The 24,783-nt window shown below is 38.9% G+C and overlaps 1 protein-coding gene across 3 annotated transcripts in view; it reads right to left on the bottom strand.

Annotated features, from left to right (window-relative positions):
- The window catches only part of pde9a (phosphodiesterase 9A), a 48,795-nt gene extending 24,415 nt beyond the window's left edge, over nt 1-24,380 (bottom strand). For 2 of the 3 annotated variants that reach the window (XM_036570302.1, XM_036570292.1), the window contains exons 1-6: nt 24,174-24,380; nt 12,043-12,113; nt 11,865-11,942; nt 10,793-10,836; nt 4,557-4,611; nt 3,788-3,858 (exon numbers count right to left, since the gene is read on the bottom strand). In XM_036570302.1, the coding sequence (XP_036426195.1) occupies nt 3,788-3,858; nt 4,557-4,611; nt 10,793-10,836; nt 11,865-11,942; nt 12,043-12,113; nt 24,174-24,239 (385 nt within the window). In that variant the 5' untranslated portion in view covers nt 24,240-24,380. The remainder of the gene's footprint in view (nt 1-3,787; nt 3,859-4,556; nt 4,612-10,792; nt 10,837-11,864; nt 11,943-12,042; nt 12,114-24,173) is intronic. The other variant, XM_036570284.1, reaches the window with a different exon arrangement.
- Between the last annotated feature and the right edge of the window lie 403 nt (nt 24,381-24,783).

Genomic DNA, 24,783 nt, shown 5'->3' with positions numbered 1-24,783 from the left:
TAAAAAAAAATTCTAATCTGACCGCTCCCATTGAGGACGCATGACCACCAATTGGATTTCTGATTGAAGACCACATATGTAACGCTAAGTTCAAACTGCAGGCAAATCAGATTTGTTTCTCAAATCAGATCTTTTGAGACGACCGTCCACACTGTTGTTTGCAAGTGATCAGATTTGTGTCCAGACATCACCAGCCTATCTGCATTGGTTGCTGTGGTACCAACACAGGCATCAATAACTACATTGCTATGCTGGTGACGTGGATTTCAAGCGCGGATGCAGGAGAGATGGAGGTGCATCATTTCGCCCTCCAAACTCTTCAAAATTCTCTGAGCATGAATCTTTGGCACTCTTCTTGGATCCCAGCTTTTCTGTCACTCAGGATGTGACATCATTATTATTTGCTGCATTACGAGTGACGCAAAAGACACTCTGAAATCTGACGTGAGTGCCCAGAGCATCCAGACTGATTTTCAAAAATCAGATTTCATGTGTTTTTTTTGCTGCCTAGACTATCAAAAATCAATCTGGATACAATGTACATGCCAAAAATCATGGCTCAGATCGGATTTGAAAAGATCAGATTTATGTGTCCACACAGCTCTGAAAACATCAGATGTGTGTCACATCACGGCAACAAATAGGACTTGGGCCACTTCAGCCTGGTAACGTGAACACAGCCGTAGTTACACACTATATATGCAAATCTGGCTTATCTTAGCACAATGTTACCTGAGGACGCACAGTTCGCTGATTTCAAGCAATTTGTCGGAATAAGCTAACATTACTGTTACAAACATCACTAAAGCTTGTTACATTACTAACATGAGTCACTGGAATATTCTAAACTGTATCAGCTTCTGTTAATTTGAAGTATTTAGCAGCTACTTCTTAAGCTACTGAACCATCGTCAGCTCGTCCTGTCACCGCATTACGTAGTTCATCTAACTAATTATGCACAGCTGGTTAATTAGCTTAGATTGCAACATTTTGTATTTACATACATTTTGTAAACATATCTACAATCTGCTTGTATTGGAAACCCATTTACACACAGCTCATTTGGTGAACTGGCCCATCAAAATGTTAAACCAAACATTTCATTGTTACAGCACATTTAGAGGCCACATTTAAGCCCATTAACCTCTTAAACGGCCAGGGCTCGCTGGCAGGCCCAAAGTTTTATTACACACTTCTATAACTTAAGAATAGCTCAATTAGTTTGTATTGAAGTCCCTGCAGTTACTAAATAACAAGACTTAGTATTTAATAAGCCTGAGATTTTAAGGGATTAATCAATTCACATGAATAGTCCACTATCAAAATGTGCATTTTTGGTGCACTTCTCCATTAAGAGAAACAAACCTTTAAAAGGCATGCCTTTATACATAACAAAAAACTTAAAAGAATAAGCAAACACTCTTTTGTTCTAAACATCATCATGAAAATGCCAAACCCCTGCTGACCAACGGCTACGTGCGAGCTGCAGGTATGAAGCCCTGCTAAGAGTGTGACACCTGAGCAGCTGGAGCTCTGATTAGCTGTGATAATAAATCCCACACAGTACAGAGCAGAGTAAATAATCAGTTATTAGCTCTCGCTCTGCCTGTTATCAGCTCCAATGTGTCAGATCAGACATCTCACTGCCATTATCACGTCTCTGCGCCGCCGAGCCTGTTACATAAACCAGGCCAACTTCCTCTCTTTCCTTTACTGAACATACAAAACTGACAACTCAAGCCAAAACAATCTGCAACAAACTCAGCACAAAACATCTACTTTTGTGGTCAATACAATAAAGAGGGCAGACTGCATGGTGTACTTTGCTGAAGATGAATGTGCTGCAGGGTCAATAATAAGTCAATAATACCAAAAACAAAACAATGACCTACACATGCAAATCCTCATGGCTTGCAAGCATTATGAAGCATCATGCGGCATTCTAACATCCTTGTTCTTGTTCTGGTCCAGGACTGAATATTTTGGAGTTTTCCCTGCACTACCACACCTGTTTCATCTAATCAGCCAATTAGTATGCACTTCCTGATTCAAAATGGGCTGCAAAAAGTGTTTTATATATTAAGGTAATAAATAATCAACTAACTCCTGCTGTTCTAGTCCATTAAATCTAGTTTCTCTTTAAAAATAAATATTGTGATTAATATTGTGATAATGTTTATAGGGCCCATTTAACGGAAAACTGAATTTCCCTCACTTTTTTAAATGAAAGAGTTTGATGTAGTATGTATAAGTTTCAAAATGTCACTAGCCAGTCCATAAATTCCATATAGGAACGACTAAACAAAAAAGAAGGCTTTTTTAAATTGATTGTTTTTATGATATTACAGAAAACACGCAATTTACATATATCCACCTATTTAGCCTACAGACGTGCAGTCCCGTCCATTCATGCTGACATCATAGGGAGCGTTTCAACACATACAGCTTTTTGACTGAGGCACAGCGCAGGGCAGCCAATCAGAACAGAGCTCATTTATCTTACATCATCATCTTATGTCTTACAGGCACAGTAACAAAACTGGCTGATTTAATGCAAATGCACATCTAACTGTGCAGGGCAGGAATTCCTACGATGGGGAATCACTGTTGTAAGATTATGTTCTCACTGTTGTGACATAGGCTACTGAATAGGCCTGGGCAACAGGGCAATGTAACTGGATATCAGCAACGACTGACAAGCAGCCCTATGGTGATCCTTCAAAGGCGAGGATCACCGCACTGGGAGAGAGAGCTGACATAAAAGTGAAGAGGACTAATTTAATTTTAAACAGCTGGCTTAATAATATAAAATTATGCACATGTAATGTTTTAGTCCACCTTCTTTTTAAATCAATGGATTATTTCAAGGCGTTATTAATGTGTTAGTCGACAGGGGAGCAAATTCACCTCTGTCTCTGCTGAGGGTTTCCCAGAGTGCAACAAACTGCCTGAGGAAAATTCTCAGTATTTTCTGTACAGTGATGGTTTAAATCAATTTTAAAATTATGAAAATATTAGATGTCATGGCTTCCCACTAGTATCTATAGCTGGATCCTGCCTCCACCACAGTGAAAGAAAACACATTTTTATTTTTACATAAAGTATGTGGACCTGGATCCGGCACTCAAATCTCCATGAACACACACCAGAAGGAGCTCACAAATGCAGTGTTTGTAGTTTAGTCTTCAAAACTGTTAGAGGGAAATAGTTAAAATGTTTATTACCTAGAATTTTATTATTTAATGTGTGATTTTCTTTAAATATGTTAACTTGGCTAGGCTAGGCTATGATGAAATAATTTCTGCTCCGTGACAGTGAGTGCAGTTACATGCACTTAATAATCTAATCGTTATCAGATTTCGGCAGTTATCTGACTATTCAAGTAGCCATGTAAACAGCAGACTCTTAGATTTAGATTTCTTAGATCGGATAAAGGCTAGAAATCGGATTAAGAGAGCTGCATTTCAGCTCAGTAATCGGGGGTTTTTAGTATATGTATGCTCTTTTTTAAATGTTTTTCAAACAAAAAAAAAACTGCGCATGACATTTTAGTTTTATGTTAAGTTTACATCACGTTTTATTCTGTGAGTTTATTGGCTGGTTGCAAAGCAGAAATCCGATTGCTGCCTGACTCATGTAGACCCAGAGTTTTCCCATGGTCTGATTACACTAGTGCATGTAAACACGTTGAACAAATTACTGACAAAATCTGATTTTCTGCAGTTATCAGATTATTAACTGCATGTAAACACAGTCAGTGAGTAAATAAAAACAACATATGACTCACACTCCACTCTCTTCTCCAACATGGCCAAGCGGTTGGTCACCTCAGTCTTCAGCTCATTTATCTTGAAAGCCCTGGAGAGAGAGGGGAGGAAAGAAGGAGAGGGAGAATTATAGATTGAGAAAAACAGGGGATTCAAAAAAAAGAGAAAGAAAAAGAACATTTTAAAATTAATCATCATGTTAAAAACAACACATACACAACGACACCACAGCAGTCAGCTGTAAATAGGTAGAATAGGTACAATAAGAAAGGGTACATATAGAATGTAGATGAGTACAATACAGAAAGAAAAACAAAGATTCATTTAAGGAATACTCCATCATTTTTTTCAATGCAATCTGCAAAATCTGTAGCATATAATGATCAAAAATTTCCATGTATTTATAAAGGAACAAAAAAAAACCAAAATATTTCTGTTCTTTTACTGCGTTCAGGGAAGCATGTCAAAATGACTGTGGTAACTGACCGTATGCTAAAGATTCAGAAGATCAAAAATGTTGGCATATTCCTTCAACAGCAATTTGTATGATCCGATACATGGTCACAAATAAGAACAGTGTTTTAAAAGGTCTCTCTGATTCAGAACAGTTGGCACAGGCTCCTCTCTGTTTGGTTGCGACAAACCATAGCAAGTTTGACCACCAAGCCACAGAATTTACAGGTGAAATGCAGAAAGTGTATCGTTGTTAAATATTAGCAGTGATGAAGCAGAGAAAGAGAGAGAGAGAGACAGAGAGAGAGAAAGAGAGAGAGGGGGGGGGGTTAGTACCTGGAGAACTGCTCCGCTACCTGGGTCAGTACATTCTTAAAGAGTTCTTCTTTATCTAAGAAAGGATACAACAGCAAACAACAGTCACACCATGTCAAAAGAACTGTTTCTTCACAGAGAGAATTGTGACAGCATTAGAGTTTATTTGCCGCTATCAGGGCAGATGTGAAGCGTTAAGCAAGCAGCAGAGATGGAGAGTTAGTGGAAGCAGGCAGGAAAAGCAGGAGAAAAAGAAGGAGAAGACGAAAAGCTAGACTTTGAGAGAGGGTCTCTGTAAATTTCTCCTCTGGCTCACCTTATCAGGTACTATACAGTCTTAGCTGCTCTTGTGTGTTAACGGGTCAACTCCCAGTTTCAGTTCCCACAGAGAGAGAGAGAGAGAGAGAGAGAGGGAGAGAGAGAGAGAGAGAGAGAGAGAGAGAGAGAGAGACCCGCAAACAAACACTCATGCACACGCTAACATCTCGTCTGCCATTGGTCCACTTAGAGATGGTGGGCAAAGTTCACTCCGAGGGACCAATAAAACACAGAGAAAAAGCCAGGGCCGGCAGAGACTTCCTATTGGCAGGATTCCAGGGCACATTCTGTTTCTTCTCTACATAACTGAGCTGTAGCAGAGGTCAGAGGTCACGCAGTCACTCAACCAACCCCCTTGTGAAAGCCACAAAGCACTCATACATGACCGCTGGGGTGTGAGACCGCAACTTTTCCATTTCTGACTTTGTTTGCGCTGAAACAAATCATTACATTTATATGCAACGTGACCCGCAGTTTTAAAAAGACTTTTAGACCTTTTTAAGGGCACAACAGAACAGAGCTCACTGAAAGAGTACCCACAGCATTTGTGTGCGAGTTTGTTTCTGAAAGTGAGAGTACAGTCAGGTTCATAACTATTTGGATTTCAACAAAGTTGTTGTTATTATAGCTGCCATTTGGAGTTTAATTTAAAAATGCATATGAGCTCAAAGTGCAGACTTGCTGCTTCAATCTGAGGGTATTCACATACAAATCGGGTGATCGGTGTAAAAGTTATAACCACTTTCACACATAGTGCCCCTTCCCCATTTTTTTTCCCCATTCTGGCATAACATAAATAATCATTAATTATATTCTTATTTTTAAAACTAGTTGCAGCCTTTTGCAGTCAATGACTGAAGCCTGGAACCCGTAGACATCACCAGATGTGTTTCTTCCCTGGTGACGTACCGCCAGGCTTTACTGCAGCTGTCTTCAGTTCCAGCTTGTTCTTGGGGCGTCTTACCCTCAGTAAGTGAAATGCATGCTTGACTGAATTGAGGTCAGGTGACTAACTTGGCCATTGCAGAACTTGTTTGCTTTGAAAAACTCTTGGGTTCCTCTCACAGTACACTTCATTGTCCATCTGCACTGTGAACATTTATGAAATTTAATTACTCTCCCTCCACCAACTGGGCCTACCGACTTTTTCACAGGCCTACCCAAAATGTATTTCTGTCTACACCATTGGTTCAAATGATACAGACTATAGCTTGTCAAAGACCTCAGCTGATTTGGTGATGATGGTTTTATCATGTAAACTCTACCATACACCGGTGGAGAAGGATTCAAGTTTATTTGAAGTTCAGAAAATGTGTAATGTATGGTTTTAATGGAAATGTATGATGGTTTTAATGAAATAAAAAACCTTTTTAAACATCAATTTTAATAAATTTAGTGGATTTATCACAATTAGTATCAGCTAAAAATCCCAAATCACTGTCTTCGAGTGAGGCTGAAACTGGCTTCCTATTCGCCAGCTCCTCATTCAAATATTTCGTTCCACCTTAGATGGTTAACTGCTGCACACTATATAACGGAGGAATGAGAAATAAGACCACCACTGCATCAATAAAAATAAGAAGGTAACTTTAGCTGTTGGACGTTGACCCATAGGGCCCACGACCACCTGTAGCCCCAGGGCCCACAAACTTTAACAAGGTTAAAGCACCCTTGACTGTGTAGCGCTGTCTAATTAGTTGTACAGTACTTGGCTGAATCTGGGCAGAAAATATAGCCCTATACGCTTTAGAGCTGCCAGCTGTCCTATTACTTTTAGGCTCCGAATGGGGGGTGGGACGTGTGTGTACGAAAACCCTGCACTGTTCACCTAATCTGGATGTAAATACTCAAAATAAAGGTGAAAGTCTGCATTTTGAGCTTATTTTCATTATTTAATTTCAACTCTAATATGCTGTGATAATAATTTTGTCAACATCTAAATATTAACAGATCTGACTGTATGTATGTATTTACAGTACTGTGCAGAAGTCAGAGACCAAGCTTCAGTTAACAACCATTAGAGACAAGCTATTTACAGTCATTAAGTACAAGATATTATTTTTTTAACATGAGGAAAAAAGCAGAAAACAAATGAAATGGAAAATTACAAAGAAGCCTCAACAACTAAACGTATTACAGCATCTACTGTTTTGGGGAGACTTGCTTTTAGTTTTTTAAAAAAACAGGAGCTCAGTTTTAGAGGCTGTTTCTCATCATCCAACTAATCCCAAACACGTTCAGTGATGTTGAGGTCTGGAATCTTGAGTGGTCAGTCCATTGTCAGTCCAGCTGCTTCTTTCTTTCATCTGGCAATATTTTTTTTCTTTGACTTTTTTCTTTTCTTATTAACAGCTTTAAGTACTGTTTATCTGATGGTGACAGTTCTGGTGTACTATCAGCTTTTGAACGGTTGATAGGCGCCTGTTTTCTCTGCATCTTTTAATCATTTTTTGAATTCCAGTTTTGGAAACTTCCTCCAAATATCTACTGAAAAATCAATGACGTGTACTTAAAGGCCATTTTAACTGTAAATTAAATAAATGTAGGGTGGTCTCTAATTTTTTGCACCATACTGTACAGTGGCCCTTAAAAGCATATGGACATTTTAACCATTTATATTGTGTTTTCAAGTGGTTTCAAAACTGAAGTGGAAAAGTTCTTGGGTGCTGTATTCCCTCTTGATCCTCAGCGTGAACAGTGATTATAAATCTCTTGTCCTTCATAGAAATCATGAAATAGTTCCATACATCCAGCATTTTCACTGTTGATCTGCTGTTGCTCGAACTAGCAAGAGAGAGTGAAGGAAGTATCACTATTCACTATTTCTCAATTTCATTACCATTTAACATTATTTGCAAATTCTTAGATTTCGACACTTCATTTTAGGCCTATTTAATTTTTGAGTTTATTTTAAATCAAAATTTTATTTTCAATCAAAATTTTTCTTAAAGATTTCACCTGAAAATGGTAAAAATGGCAGGTTTACAGCTGAACACTGTCAGTGGCTAAAAATCTCAGCGCATCCCTACATCAAACTGATGGTGGACTCCTTGTGAAAAGCTTGGAGAAGAACTCCAGCCAGACTGCAATAAGTGTACTGCAAAGCACAGAGGTGGAAACATCAAAGTTTGGGGCTGTTCTTCTTACAGTGGTGTGAGTGAGCTTGTGTTCATTGATTTTTATACATAGCATAAATGTCCAAATACCCTTTTGGGCCACTGTAGCTGATAAATGATGAAAACATTTTGAAACTGTGTAGAATTCTGGCTGCTCTCCATGAGCTTTAAGAGCTTAAGGTTAGGTTTGGATTAGGTGCAACACAGAACCACTGAGCTGCACTCATACATAAGGACATGGAAATGTCCCACAACAACAGGAATACAACCCCATGTCTGTGTGAGTGTGTTTGAAGCTCTTGTCTAGTCTGGTCAGGACTGGATTGGAGTTCTAAACATTGACATTTATTAGCGATAAAAGCTCGATCAAACGATCACATGCTCCAAAACAGCCCTATAACCAGTCCTCTTGGAATGTTTTACAGGATAATAAACGCTCTTCCTCTTCTCACTACATGCACCTTTACAAGTTTGTCTCTGGTGAGAGTTCAGTTCCATCAGTCAGTTCAGTCAGTTTAGCATTGGGCAATTTAACTCCTTCAACATTGTTCTTTTTCAAAACAGTAATGATGATTTTACATTGCTTAGCTTCTGTTCTACTGGGGTGACTGGACTGTTTTCTGTGCATCCAAATGTCTTGTTTTTCCTTCATGGAAAATATTCCTTAAGCCTTCATTCTGTTCATTTTTTTTCTGGTTTTAAAACTAATTAAGATTAAACATTAAACTAAAGAGCCCATGTCATGGAAAACCTCATTTTCCTTGCTTCATTAGTTTCAAATGTACCATTTTACATATATATATATATAGCTGTGATGTCACAAACACATTTATATATGCCAATATTGAGCCATTCAGTCTATAAAAATTTAGTCCACCATTCACATTGAAGTGATAAGGAGTTCTGTTACTGCAGGCAGTCAGTAGCAGAGTTATTGGGGGCTGAAGTTTATTTTTTAGGACGTCCCTAAAGATTTCAGACCGAACTTAACAGTTTGTTTTGTTCATTTAGTCCCAACTGTATGGCACAATGACTGAATGGAGATCATTTACATATCAGTCCTAAAAACACAGTAAAAACCTTTAAAGGCCCCATATTATATATTTTTCTTGTATTATGACATTTGCGTGGTTTTGTGAACCAAAAACAATTAGAATTCATTTTTATATGTCCTCTGTCTCTATATATCCTTTAGAATTAAACAGTCTGTTTTTGTGTCTTTAAGACTGATATATGTTAATAGTCTCTATTCTGATTGGCCGTCCTGCATTGTACCTCATTCAAAAAGTAGACCAGGCTGAAACACTACTTATAACCTCAGCATGAGGTTATAAGTAGCTCCTGTAGGCTGAATAGATGGACACAGGAAAATGTGCTGGTTTTTGTGACATCACAAAAAACATTGAATTCAAAACGGCCTGTTTCTGCAGCTTAACTTCTACATATGGACTGTATCGGCTGAGGAGTGAAAGGTAAGTTTTGAAACTTTAACAATGTTTACATACTAAATTAAAAAATGCTATGGGCCTTTAATTCTAACTCTAAGTTTAATTAGCTGTTACACATTGAATGTGACACAAATAAGTGACATAAAAATGCAAATTGTTTCTGCATCAAAACATTAAATATTAGACATAATGCAATTTTTGTGTTGTTCACACTGCAGAAAAAATTAACACAGGCAAAAACAAAAAGAAATATCCTTTGCTTCTCACAAAACAGGCTAACAGTGACAGTGGGTCTGCTTCTTTTCATTTTGGAAAATCAAATGGAGAAGGGGAGTTTCAACGCTTTGTTCAAGATGAGCGCTTTCACACACAGGATGTCTGTAAAGCTGTTTGAGTTGTTTTTAGAGATGCAGCACCACATGTGATGTAGCACAAGACTAATCCTTTTGGCATTTATCAAAAAGGTCTAGCTCTTAGAAACACAGATGTTTGGTAACAGTCACCATGCCAAGTTGTCTCCATGCCAACACCAGAGATGGCTGTGTTTGGTGGAGTGAGTTCATATCGCCTGCAGAATTTTGCAATAAAAAAAAAAAAATTTGCATTTTTGCCATCTGAAAATCATGTTTGCTGCGCAAGATACCATCAGTTCTACACAGGTTTCAATGCATTTACAGATATAGATATAGATCCAAATGAATCGCCATCAATGTGTAAAGGCCTTAAGGGATAAAGGGAGGTTGAATAAAGGCTTTTAAAGATGAATTAAGACCTCTCAGATGTTTTTGGAACATCAACCCACATGAACATTGTAAGTGGACATTAGGGGATAAAATAAAATCCAAACAGATGGAGAATATAGGATCTGTAAAGTATAAACACTAAAGTGTACATGCAGTGCTCTGCTGTTTGTGCACAGACAGCCTTACACAACACACCTGGCCAATAAAACACCTGAAACAATATGTCTATAAAGACAAAAACAAAAGCAAACATTCTCTAATAGCTGTAGTTTTCCTCATGTCTGTTCTAATCTCAAACCTAAGCTAGACGTCACTGTCTCAGTACAAATGAAAACAACTACGTTGGTTTACAACCTCAGCTCTTCATAGACCTACTAACTAGCCACTGTGTGCATGTTTGTCTTGTAAGTATATACATTTCATTAGGTGAAGTATGATGCCTGACTGGGGTACCAGGTAGAAATGCATTTAGATGCTGTCAAATAAAAACCTTTTTTCACCATTTAAAAATACCACAAATGGAAATAGAAATGGTCCAGAAAATGTTTTCTATAAAGCTCCCATTTTGGACAGAAGAGGTTTTGTTATGATAGTGTTGATTAGTTGAAAATATCAGCTCTGTTAGGACTTACCGGCCAGTTGTCCTCCGGTATGGGGAACCACTTTGTATGGTGACCTTTAAACACAACAGGAAACACAGGGCCATCACCCAACAGCTGCTATCACACCAAAATACACCTCTTGTCTCTCTCTTTCTCTCTCTCTCTCTCTAATCTCCAGCTGAGCTCCCTGAGTGCTGCTAACTGCAGTATAACTGCCCTGATTGTGTTCTGGCTCAGCTCTAGGTGGTGATTACTGTGGGATTGCTGCTACTGTTGCCGGGTTTGAGGACAGGCTCTCAATGACTCACAGCCATTTCACTGCCGGACGAGAAACTTTTTTATTCATATCTGTTGTGCAAACAGTGCAGTTTTGAATATGACCCTGAGATAAGAGGCGGGTGTAAAGAGTCAGGCCTTGGGTGTCCATCTATGTATAAATACCAGTACTTAAACAGGTGTTGGTGAGGTTTGTTTTTCAATAGAGGTCTGAGTAATCCAGGTATGTCTGAGTTTGAGTGGGCTGGAGGGTTATAGCAATAACTCTGAACTAACAAGGACACTTTGGAGGCCTTCAGTGATTGCATCGTCTCCTCCGAGAGTATTAAAGTGCCTTCCACTTTTAAACTATGATTAAATAAAAGCGTCCCGGCCCCCAAACCCACTCTGCTGCTGGAAGATTCCTGAGAATGATTTGTGTCTTTTGCTTTGCTTCAAATAGCATGTAAATAATGTAAAACACTTTAGAGGCTTTTCTTAGTAAAAATAAGTTGACACCACTCATACATTTCTATTTATTTACTGAGCTTAAAATATTGGGAAGAAAAAAATTCAACCTCAAATATAAAATGTGCCATTACTTTTGCACAGGCCACATTTTATGTTTTTTACTTTCTCCAATATGTTAAATTCAGCAAACAAAGAGTAAACGTGTATAAAAATGTGCAGAAGTGTGTTTTTGCTTTTGCATTTCTTGTGTTCATTTAGGCCACACAGTGTGAACCTCAGATATAAAAAGAAAAAAAGGCTAATAAAAATCATCCAAAGAAATCTGAATCAACCATAAAAACTCATGATCTTTAGTCTGAGACGTGTCTGGGCTTACCTCTCTGAGTTGCTTGGCATGGTGGGGTCAATAGACACCATGGCTCCAGTTGAGTCCATGAGTGAAATGGTTGTATTCCTGTCAAAAGCAGACACACACAAACACACACGCTAAATATGGGAACACTTCAGCTAAAGAGGACAGGCAAACACACACATCGCAGACAGACTTATGTTACCTGGGCAACCCCACAGCCGTGCAAAAGAGCTCTTTGATATCACAGGGACTGCAGAACCGGCTGAAGACCACCTAGCAGAGACACAAAGAGCACGGTCAGACTGTCTGGAGGAAAAAATGAATTTTCAGAACCATATTTTACAAAATGTGACTGTCCTAAGCCCTGCTCAGAAATGATTCTGGAGGACAAGAATGAGAGCAAGGAGGTTCTAAATTAAAGTGACTGACTGACCACTGTGGTATCTGACCATAGCAAATCAGCTCCCTCCTGATAAGGGTACAAGCTAATGCTTTTTCCCAACGTGAATTACTCTGACCAACTCCAGGAGCAATCTGTAGATTATACAATCTGTAGATTATATAAATCTGTCGTCTATATCTTGTTTGTGGGGAGGAAATGGCAGCAGCTAGAGATGACATACAGGTATGGCTGCATTTTGGTATCAGGTCAATATCAGCAGAAAATGCTGGACTGGACTTAAAGAAAAAATAAATAATCCTTTGTGAGATGTGATGTTGACTAATTTCTGAATAATTCAATTGGAGAATTATTGAGATGTAAAACAAAAAGTCTCCATTCTAGAGAAGCTCACCGAGTCAGGATTATTCACAGTGGTGGTGATAGGAACCAGACGTCCGAAGAGTTTAAAGCCTCTAAAAGCTCCCTCGCAGAAAGCTAATACTCGAAAAGGTTATGAATACACTGTCTGATGTCTGAGACATTGTTTTACAATGCTTTAGTGATAAGTTTTGAACTAAATGTATTGTTTTAAAAACTAATTCATGGCAGAAAGGTTCTTATAGGGGGTTATAAGGCAAAGTAGTATCCAAAGCAAACACCCTTTTTTGAGATTTACCACTACTTTACCACCCTCAACAGTACATATTAAAAGAAAACATACGTTTATTGGTCATTTTGGATTGTAAATAAAATGGCCATATCTGTGTTGTAGACATCATGACCCTTGGTTCCCATTATCAACATTGCAAAGAAATCCAAGACAGTAGATTTCTCTGCAATCAATCATTTCACATCAAAGCTTCTTAACAACTTATACAGTTTAGTAGGATTTAAAAAAGAAAATACTGGTGAAGGCAATTAAGGATTTAATAAGGATGCTGGAAAAGAAAAAGTGGGATTGTACCTTCTCGGGCAGTGGCCATTGATTAGTACTAGGCTTGTGAAAATACACTGATGTGTCGTGATATGAGGGTGGTGAGACAACAGCATTGATTTTCGCCTCTTATAATAGAGGTGGGTGAAAGAAATGTAATATTACTATGCTTAATGAAATATATATATATATATATATCTGGGTGGGTAGTGTGGCTCTATCTCTCCTCATAAGAGAGAGGGAGAGCCACCTCTCGAGTAGGTAGTGAGTGGAACTAGACATGACTAAAATTAATGAGAGAATTGGAAATATGGCCAAAAAAAAGAACACAATGTTTTATGTTTAATATTTCAAAGCTGACTGTGGAATACTGTGATGTAATTTATTACAATAAATATTGTCATATTGCTCCTATCTCTTACAATTGATTGTGTTTGATCATAACAATATTTAATAAAGCGTCCTCCTATTTTGACCAGAACATCCACTGCCCATCACTGATCTGTGACTGGCACAAACACTGTAAGTCTTAAAGTGTTCAGTGTCCCTTCTAATTGGTGAATTCAGCTACTTTAAGGTGCGATCATGACGCAGGTGTTCAGTTGCACAGACAGCTTGTATAATCTCCATAGAAAAGCACTGGCCCATAGAATAGGGTGCTCTGCAGCAGCTGCACATGAGCCTGAAGTCACCATGTCCAATGACAAGCGTCAGAGGGGAATACAGCCTCTCTACTGGGCTTGAGCAGAGGAGCTGGGCTTCTTGGAGTGATGGAGCTCAATCCAGTACCTTTGGGATGAACTGGAGTGGCATTTGTGATCCAGAACTGACCAACATCAGCTGTCCTGTCCATTGTGTGAACATTTAGTGAGGAAGGTATCAACAGACATAATGATCTTGATGCATTACAAGTTAAAAGTTAGGAATATTTTCCTGTAAACATACCATTTCAGAGACAGAGGGTTTTGTTATGACAGTGACTAAACATCCACGTCTATGACAGACTAATCCTGGTACAGACTGAGAGCACTTGATCTTTTAAAGCTATGACCGTATGAATAATAATTTGTTACGCAGCTCTAAATGGCACATGCATGTCCTTCATGCTGCTGCATGATGAATTCCAAATGAAGTCACTTAATTGATCTCCAGTCTCTGGATTCACAGTCAAGGCTGAGTGCTGTCAAACGAGTCATCAGTCTGTTTTGTTCAGTGTCCTTTGACCCTCTCATACAGAAGCATGTGGTTCTGATGGCGTCGACGGACACGACAAAGCAACAAAAGCAGGTGCCAAACACAAGCAGGAGTGTTACAGACTAAGAGGGACAAAGAGAGAGGGAGAGAGGGAGAGAGAGAGAGAGAGAGAGAGAAAGAGAGAGAGAGAGAGAGAGAGAGAGAGAGAGAGAGAGAGAGAAGGAGAGGGGGAGAGACAGAAATGGAATGAAGGAGAGCAAGGCAGAGAAGGAGACAGAGAAAGAGAGGGAGAGAGAGAGAAAGAAAGAAAAGGAGAGGGGGGAGAGACAGAAACAGAATGAAGGAGAGAAAGGCAGAGAAAGAGAGGCAGAGAAAAGAAAGAGAGAGATATGCAGAGATTGAGAGAAAAAGGTAATGAGAGAAAGTGTATGAAGGGAATGGGAGAAATGAGAGGCAGAGAGAGAAAAGAAAATAAGAGAAGGGGAGACAAAGAAAAGAAATAAAAGGAAGTGAGAAGAGAAAGAGAGAATGAGACAGAGAAAGAAAGAAAAAGATAGAGAATAAGAGAGAAAGTGTAAGAGAAAGAGAACAGCAACGAGAAAAGAAAGAGGAATAAAAAGTAGCGAGAGAGAAGGAGAGCAAGACAGAGAGAAGAGGGAAAGAGGGAGAAAGAAAGAGAGAAAGAGGGATACAAATACAGACAGTGAGAGAAAGACAGAGAGAGAAAGAACGAGCGAAAAAGAAGCTTCAAGGTTTTATGTTTGCTAGCACTATGATCAATAAAAATAGATCCATAGAGAATATTAAACAGCAGAACAATTACAGGCGCGTTTTCTGTCTCTGCTGCTTTCGCTCACTCTCGGCTTCTCAAACACACAAGAAATGAAGTCATGAACTCAGTGAACTCTGTCAGAGTGTAATAAACACGACGCACTGCCAGCGAGAGCCTTGTGTCTTTATTTGTCCGGCTGATCTTTGCACGTAACCGCAAAAGCTACTGTGTGTAATTCCAGCTAAATACATGAGATATGTATATATATATATATATATATATATATATATATATATATATATATATATATATAGAGAGAGAGAGAGAGAGAGAGAGAGAGAGAGCAGTATGACCAATATGAGGACGAGAGAGCGTGTCAGGATCGAGAGCACTTGTGGCAGCAGGTGTGCTGGACAGTCACACACTGCAGTGACTGACAGCTACTGAGCACAGGTGCAGATCCTACAGCTCTACAGTTCACACGCCACACAGATCAAACAGACACTTCAACAGAGAAAAATAAAGCAGAATGATGACACCTTGGGAAGTGAACTTATCTTAAAGTTGAATTCAGTGGAGAGGCGTGATGTGAAAGGGTTAATTGTAGAGAAACTTACCGGTCAAGATTTCTTTACAGTGATGATGATGGGAACCAAAGGTCACAATGTCTACAGTGCAAATATAGCCATTTTATTTACTATCCAAAATGACCAGTAAACCCACACGTTTGCCTTCTGAACTTTCTCTATATTGCCTCACAACACCCTACATGTACATCTCCACCATGAATGGATTAAAAAAGTACATATTAAGCCAAAGGCTTAACTTAAACAAAACAATGTCTCAGATATCATGCAGCATATTCATAACTATTCCATGCAGGTAGAATGTTGTATAGGCATTAAACTTCAGATGTTTGTTTCCTATCACCACCACTGTGGAAAAATCTGACTCTGTAAGTTTCTCTACGACAGAGCATTTCATACTAAACCATTCTGACTGACTTTTTTACATCTTAGTCTAGCAAAGATTTTGAATAATTTGGGTTAGATTCAGCCATTGCGTTCAAATGTACACAACGGCTGTGTTCCAAAAACTAGGTTCTTGCTGCTGAGAAAGGCACACCCTCAGTAGCCAGGGTTTGAAACTGAGTGGGGCCTGGGGGTCCAGATCTCCCATAAGAAAGACAAAATTGAACTTGGGTTTTTTCTTTGAATAAAATTTGAATTCTCCAACAAAATTAATACCCTCACATGAGGTTATGTCTTCTTTTCTTTGTTCTAATCATATTCAATATTAGTGTACTTCCCCTGGATAAACAATAAATTCACTACTTACTGTGTCATTCTTGTCAGCTTCAAAGAGTAAAAATGATTTATATTGACATGGATATGAAGTTAAATGAGTCCTGGACCTTGGTCTTGATTTGTTTCTAAATTCAGTGGACAGGTAGCTATGCTCACAATGCGGTAAACAGATGTCAATTCAGCTACAGATTCTAAATTTCTTAGTTTGAAGAGCTGCCTGTCTAAAACATCGCCAACAGAGAACCTTTACCACACATTTGTCCCTAAATTGAGAATAATCTGAACCAATCAAACTCATTGTGTACAAATGGATAAAAAGAAGCAGCTTAAACTTCATAAGAAATACTAATATATGAAAAAGCTTGGATTCCTGGACATTTTGCCTTAGGAATGGAATTCCTGCAACCAAAACCAAGACTATCGAGGGAAACCCTGAACAGATGGCAACTACTAGTAATACTTGAAAAACTACAGGGGTGAAGCAATATATTGTGAAAACAGAATTCATCAATACATAGGTCACCTCATTGTCAGACCTCCATCAGGGGACCCCCAGGACCTCAGCCACACTCTGTCAGTACTGTTCTATGAAGGCTTCTCATTTATATTACAGTAACTACATGTATTAAAGCATAACAAAATGGCCAAAATGGTTTAGCAAGGACTTTAGCATGTTATCGGAAAGGAGTCGGCGCAAAAACATTTACGTGATTAAGTTGTATCGTGAATTCAATTCACACCCTCTTAAGCAGATAAACAACTAAAGAAATAGTGTACCATATATTTTACATTTTATAAACATCATGTAGTAGGATTCATCTAGGTGACAGAAGACTGTGAAGAATATTCTAGCAGAATGTAGGCTGCATTTCACAGCAGTATTTAAAGGATCCTGCTGACAACAACAGCCTTCAATGACATAGCATTCTAGAAATGTAGCCCACCTACACTGCAGACTTGCTTTTGGAAAGCAGCTATTATAACTAATCTGTCTTATTATAACAATAATATAATATTATTTAATCATTTCTATAATTTTACCAAGATTTAATATAAGGGGGATGTAGGTGCAAGTCATTACGCTGCTAAAACAAACTAACTAACTAAAAAACGAAATAAAATCATCCTGTAAACCTGCCATCCCCCTTTGCACCCACTTCACCTGTTCACCTAACCTCCTAAAATCACTGGCTTATTAAATTCTAAGGCTTATTATTCAGTAACTACAGGGACATCAGTGCAAACTGGCTGAGCTATTCTTAGGTTATAGAAGTATGTAATAAAACTTTTGGCCTGCTGGTGGGCCCTGGCCATTTAGGGTCATGATGTCAACCAAGATTTCTACTTTCAATATTTTAATTCTTTAAATGCTGGTGATTTAAACACCAAGTTGTTTTGAAATGTGCCACGAATTTCAAGAAACAACAAAATTATTATAAAAAAAATTGTTACAAGTTGTTTATACTCATAGTTGGCTGCGGCTGATTAGTACACAAAACAAGTGTTTAAAAAGTCTGATTATGGGTGTGTAGGTAATCTAATTACAGTATATAGTGAGCGATATTTGAACCGACTTTTTTCACTGTGCTAAACACGTATAAAACATATCTCTACAATCGCACCATCCCACCATCTCCAAGGCTGCTCACTGTCTTTCATTGTTAGCAATACTATATTTTCAATGCTTTTGTTGGCTACTAATGTCAAATAACATGTTTTTGGTGGCTACTAACTTTAAATAACATCATGTTTTTGGTGGCTACAAACATCAAATAACCATGTTTTTGGTGGCTACTAGTATGAAATAACAACATGTTTTTGGTGGCTACCATAAAATAACGCCCTGCTTTCCACAGCAACTAGCTTGGATTCATTAACATGCATGGTTGAACTCTTCTTTTAATGCTGTTTTGCAGTTAGTGGCCTGCAGAGGTGTGATAATTATCAAATGTTGGTGGAAGAGAGCCCTCACAGTATATGGCCACACTGCCTTTGATTAGCTGTGAGGATTAGTAGAGGGGCTATTCATATTATTACCGCACACCCACATATGTATTATGCAAAAGTGTGCCAGCGTGCGCACCTGTGCATAATCATCTGGGACTGTGTGTACGAACATGCTAAGTCCTATTGTTTTTCAATTAGCTGTGTGCTTTTATATGCTGATTGCTCATTTGGAGAGAGGTTTAGGAGCCAGAGACCCATTTACCTACATATGCTAATCACACACTGATGAGCATTCGATGGAAAACTACACAGCTCAGTGAAAGCTTTGTAAAAGCAGTCATGATGCATATAATGCTTTATACACTATACGGAAAAAGTCTGCATATACCTGCTCATCCAGTGGTTCTTTTCAAATCAAAGGTATTAATAGTTGGGTTGTCACAACACCAAAATTTTGGTGTTGTGACATTTTGATATTTGATAAATGTAGTATCACAATGCTCAATCTTAAAAGAGACTATGGCATGGTTGACCTTACAGCAATTTATTTAAAGTAAGAATTCAAGTTTCAAAAGTATTGAACTGTTTGCCAGTTTGAAGTATTGAAAATGCACTGAACTTTGAATGTATTGTGTAACTCTAATAGTGAGTTTGTTCCTCTGCTGCAGTAACAGCCTCTACTCTTCTGGGAAGGCTTAACACTTGATGTTGGAACGTTGCTGTGAGGAGCTGATTGCATTCAGCCACAAGAGCATTAGTGAGGTCAGGTACTGAATTGAGATGATCAGTTCTGGATCACTCCAGCTCATCCCACAGGTGCTGAATAGAGCTCCATCACTCCAGAGGACACAGTTCCACTGCTCCACAGCCCAATGCTTTATACCTCTCTAGCTGAACGCCTGTGTCAGCAGGGGGTGCACTTTAAAGTAGCTGATCATTCACTAATCAAGAGAGGTGTCTATATACTTACACATATACATACAGTGTACTGCAGTGCGACAACATATGAGTCAACAGGTTTCCATACTGTATTTGAGAAATGACACCTGCAGAATGATGCATTATGCCTCAAGGACACCTAATGCACTGGAAGCAGAAAATGAGCTAAAGACTTGTCTGCTTAGAGGAGCAGAGACATTAATTCATTGAAAACTGGCCATTAAAATGAATTATATATCAGATGAGCCAGTTCAGAGTTCAATTCACAATGACCATTTGCAAACCCATCTGCATTTCTTTGTAATTTAAAGTCCTCACTGATTTCTGTAACAACACATGGACAAACTTCACTGTACAAAGACAGATTAAGCCATTATTGTTCCTCCAGTGAGAATGTATTCATATAACATAGCCCTTTACAATACAGTATCTTAATTTTCTCGATAAATTATATTAGGGCTGAAACTTTTTTAACATTATTGACAAAATAAACAATAAAAAATCATCAACTAATATTTCTGCTGTTGATTTTTCATTTACGTTTTTAAATTGACATCCAACTTTGAGTGAGTTAACATCTTAACATGAAGAGGGTAGCAGTTCACTTAGTTTCGTGTCTGTAGCAGACAGCAAAAGAAAAAGAACAATTTTGGCTGAAACTTAGTCCGAGCGCATTTTCTTAAAAGTCACACATTACATATCACTGCTGTCCAAAAAAATATTTTTTTCAGTTTTTACTTTCATTCACTGTTTGAATATATCAGCTGTCCTTCACATTGTGAGAATATATGATGATGAATGAACCAACAGAACTGCTCCAAAATTACTTTGAAAAAAACTGAAATTATTTTAACTTCCATTAAAAAATTTTTTTCTTCTCTCCTGTAAAGTTACTATTTTGGAGACATGCAAGTCTGACTTAGCTTAGCATACAGAGCTTGTCTAGTGAACTAGCATGTTAAAATGTTAAACCAGTTATATGATGCTGCAGCCTGAAGAGCTATGACATTAATATACATATGTACTGTTATTATGTCATTTTTAGGCTATTGCTTATTACTTACTGTAGCTCAAAATGATGTGCAGGTTTACACAAAGTGCCATTTTAGCGTGTAGTGAACAAAATCTCAGATTGTCAGAACATTGCCAAACATGTTGTCACATTTAAGCTGCATTTAAGCAGATTCATCAATTACTAGTTGATTAATTCACATGAATAATCGAATATCGCATAACATTATGACCAACTCCTTGTTTCTACGCTCACTGTCCATTTTATCAGCTCCACTTACTCTATAGGTGCACTTTGTAGTTCTACAATTACAGACTGTAGTCCATCTGTTTCTCTGCATACTTTGCCTCCTTTTACCCTGTTCTTCAGTGGTCAGGACCCCCATGGACCCTCACAGAGCAGGTACTATTCGGTTGGTAGATAATTCTCAGCACTGCAGTAACACTGATGTGGTGGTGGTGTGTTAGTGTGTGTTGCGCTAGTATGAGTGGATCAGACACAGCAGTGCTGCTGGAGTTTTAAACACTGTGTCCACTCACTGTCCACTCTATTAGACACTCCTACCTTGTCAGTCCACCTTGTAGATGTAAAGTCAGAGACGATAGCTCATCTGCTGCTGCACAGTTTGTGTTGGTCATCCTCTAGTCCTTCATCAGTGGTCACAGGATGCTGCCCACAGGACGCTGTTGGCTGGATATTTCTGGTTGGTGGCACTGAGGTGTTTAAAAACTCCAGCAGCACTGCTGTGTCTGATCCACTCATACCAGCACAACACACACTAACACACCACCACATCAGTGTTACTGCAGTGCTGAGAATGATCCGCCTCCCAAATAGTACCTGACCTGTGAGGGTCCATGGGGGTCCTGACCACTGAAGAACAGGGTAAAAGGGGGCTAACAAAGTATGCAGAGAAACAGATGGACTACAATCTGTAACTGTAGAACTACAAAATGCACCTATAGAGTAAGTGGAGCTGATAAAATGGACAATGAGCGTAGAAACAAGGAGGTGGTCATAATGTTATGCCTGATCGGTGTACATTCACACACACACATCTAGGGGCAGTTTATCATCTCCAACTGGCCCGCCTGCATGTCTCTGGACTGTGGGAGGAAACCCACGCAGACACAGGGAGAACAAGCAAACTTCACACTGAAAGGACCCCTAGTCACCCAGGCTCTTCTTGCTGTGAGGAGACTTCACCACCCACTGAGCCACTGTGCTGCCCTGTTTCACATAATCTACTGCACTAAATCCACCTAAACAGGACTAATTATGATCTCTTCGTAACAAACAATTAGTCAATGTTCTAGAATTACTGATGAAGTCCATGATATACTTGAAAAATACTTTTTTACATTATGTGATGTTATTTATCATGATATAATAATATTATCATACTGACCATGCCTAAACTTAATGGACATTCACATGCAGCTTTATAACACCTTTTTTGAATCTGATCTCAAAGGTTTACCACTGTGCTGCTTTTAACATTTTCCACAACACTTCTGTCTAATTCTACACTCTGCTCCAGCTGAATGCACTCACTCCAGAGTGAAAAGAGCTGTCTGGGGGACAGTGGAAAATGCAACCCACTCAACTGTGTCTAATCTGTGTCGACTCCTTATCATTTGCACGGAGAAACAAACAAAAGGCACATGGGCTAACAGTGCTGAGAGAGGGAGGCCAAACTATTTGCTTACATCCATTTTCTGCTGCTGTATATTCTGATTTAATGAAATTCCTACTGCCATTATAAGTAGCATGTATGAACCATACAGTACACTGATTCACTCCCAGACTGTAAGAGCGGTCAATTCCACAAGACTGAACTAAAAAAAACGAATAAACGAATAAACACAAGGGAAGAAAGAGTTAACTCATCTATCTAAATTGGCCATAATAATATGTGTGTATATGTGAGAGAGTTAAATTGCTCACTCCAGCAACCACAAATCAATAACACTGAACAGATCAATACATTAAATTAAAAACAGCAAATCAAATTGAATCAAGAAAAAACACAAATGCTCTTTGTCTTCTATTTTCTCGTCTCTCTCTTTCCAATTTTCAAACACTATTTGTGGGCTCAGTGAAACAAAATCTTTCAGACGATGATCAGATCTCTTACGAGGAGAGCTTTGTGTCGTTTCATCGCTCTATTGATCTGTGGGTGGAAGCGCAACCATGATGAAAATCACAAATTTGCATCTGTTCTACATTTGCACCTGGAAACAGCCTGGAAAGCTGAAAATACAAAGAGCTTCTAGAAGCGTCTCTCCAGAAATAAACAATATGTGGAGATAAAATCAGCCAGATATCTTTGCTCCAAGAGAGAATCAGTCAACACTGTGAAAAGTCTCAAAAGAAATCAAATAAAAAGGTTGTCACTTAGCAGTTTTAACTGTGCAGCCTATTCGCAATAATAGCCAAATCTACTACAAGGCCACAGAAAGGTGCCCAAACAGCTCACTGCTTCAACAGACCGATACCTGTTTATATAAGCATATACAACATGACCATCTTTATGGGTTTAGAGGTCATTTCATAAAAGAAGAGGGATCAGTAAGGAATAAACAGGAGTATAAATCTGCACATTCACACAGGTACAATATGGGTCAGTTTCCCAGACCCAGATTAAGCCTAATTCTAGATTAAAAAGAATTATCAATGGCATTTAACCATTAGCTCTGCATTTTAGTCCAAGACTCGGCTTAATCCTTGTCTAGGAAGCCGGACCTATGTGTTAAACACCTCGGATTAGAATATCTGTATTTGAAGACTTGAATAAAAACTGGAATTTATTTTTTTTGAGAGAAGAAAAGAAAAATCCACACACATTCAGGTGCACCTAAGCAATGAGCAAGCAATGTGTTTCTCACTATCAAAAGCACAATCATATCAGAAAGAATGCAGGATATTTTCAAAAATAACTAAATATATGAAGCAGTTACATTAAATTTATTAATACACTTTAGTCTAGTTCCATTTCAGGAACGTTTCAACTCAGTCAATTAAGCCATGGAGCTTAAACACACTGTAAAATCATCTCTTGACTGATATCCTCTGATCCAGAATAAATCGATTAGATCTAAAGCAAATAAAACAAAACGGTAATTTAATTCACATTTTTAAAAAAAGAATTTCATTCATACAGTGAGTTAAGCTCATCTTCTGAATCCATAACCATGCCAAGCAAAGCAGGACCCAGTCAGACCCAACAAAACTCAACCAAAACCAAAATCAGCCAAATCCAGTCCAACTCAACAAAACTCAACCAAAACCCAACAAAACCCAACAAAACTCAACTACACCCAACAAAACCCAACAAAACTCAACTACACCCAACAAAACCCAACAAAACCCAACTACACCCAACAAAACTCAACTACACCCAACAAAACTCAACCAAAACCAAAATCAGCCAAATCCAGTCCAACTCAACTAAAACAAGACTAATCCAGCTAAAACCAGCCAGACCCAACCAAACTCAAAAACATCCAGCCAAACCCAACCAGACTCATCCAGACTCCATCAAAACCTGTCAAATCCAACTAGACTCCAACTCAACCAGACTTAGTCAAATCCAACCAGGTCCAATAACCCAACCAAATCTGTCCAATCCAAACTGGACCTAATCAAAGCCAACCAGACCCAACTAAGATCCAACCAAACAAAACCACACCAAATTAAACGGAACTAGATCAATCCAAAGTCACCCAGACCCAGTCAACCCCAACCAAACCTAACCATACTAAACCCAACATCTCAGAGTCTTTTCCCTTCCCAAAGCCCAGCTAGTGCTTCAGCGCTGAATCCCGATCCTGAGAACCCGGCTACCTTCTGGATCCTGCCGTCCACGTCCAGGTGAATGCTCCGGTAGGACGAGGACGCTGCTGAGCCCATCCCGCTGTTTGGTTCCTCTGGGCTCGAGCTGAACCCCTCTGAACCTCCCAAAACCCAGTAAAGCCACTACAGCCGGAGCCCGAAGCGCGCAGCAGTGCAGCGCAGTGTCATCTCTACGTCTGACTCAGAGCCACCGCGAGCTCAACCCATCGGCTCTCCTCGCGCTCCAGCACGCGCACGCGCGTGCACACACAGCCACACACGATTGTTTGTATTACTGCCTTTGTGAGGGTTTTCTAGAGGTGGATAGTGACTATTTTTACAAGGTACCGGTACTTAATTTTAATTTGGGCTCCATTTAGTTAATTTTTGGCCCAAAAGCATCCAAAAAAGAGAAGAACAGAACCCAAACTTCAGTTTCTGCGCTTCTACAAGCCAGATAAACTAAGACGTTCCGCTGCTTTATAGGGTTCAATAAGGAACCGGACACCTTTGTTTACCCCTAATGAAGTGGCTTATTGGCAGCTACTTTTATTTCTACTAGAGTCATTGTTGAGTCTTAAAGGGAAATTCCACCAATATTTCAAAAATTCTGAGTAATTCA

This window comes from Colossoma macropomum, unplaced genomic scaffold (assembly GCF_904425465.1).
Source record: "Colossoma macropomum unplaced genomic scaffold, Colossoma_macropomum, whole genome shotgun sequence".
NCBI classification, from domain to species: Eukaryota; Metazoa; Chordata; class Actinopteri; order Characiformes; family Serrasalmidae; genus Colossoma; species Colossoma macropomum.
The sequence above is the reverse complement of the archived record's forward strand: the minus strand, read 5'-3'. Positions and strand labels throughout refer to the sequence as shown.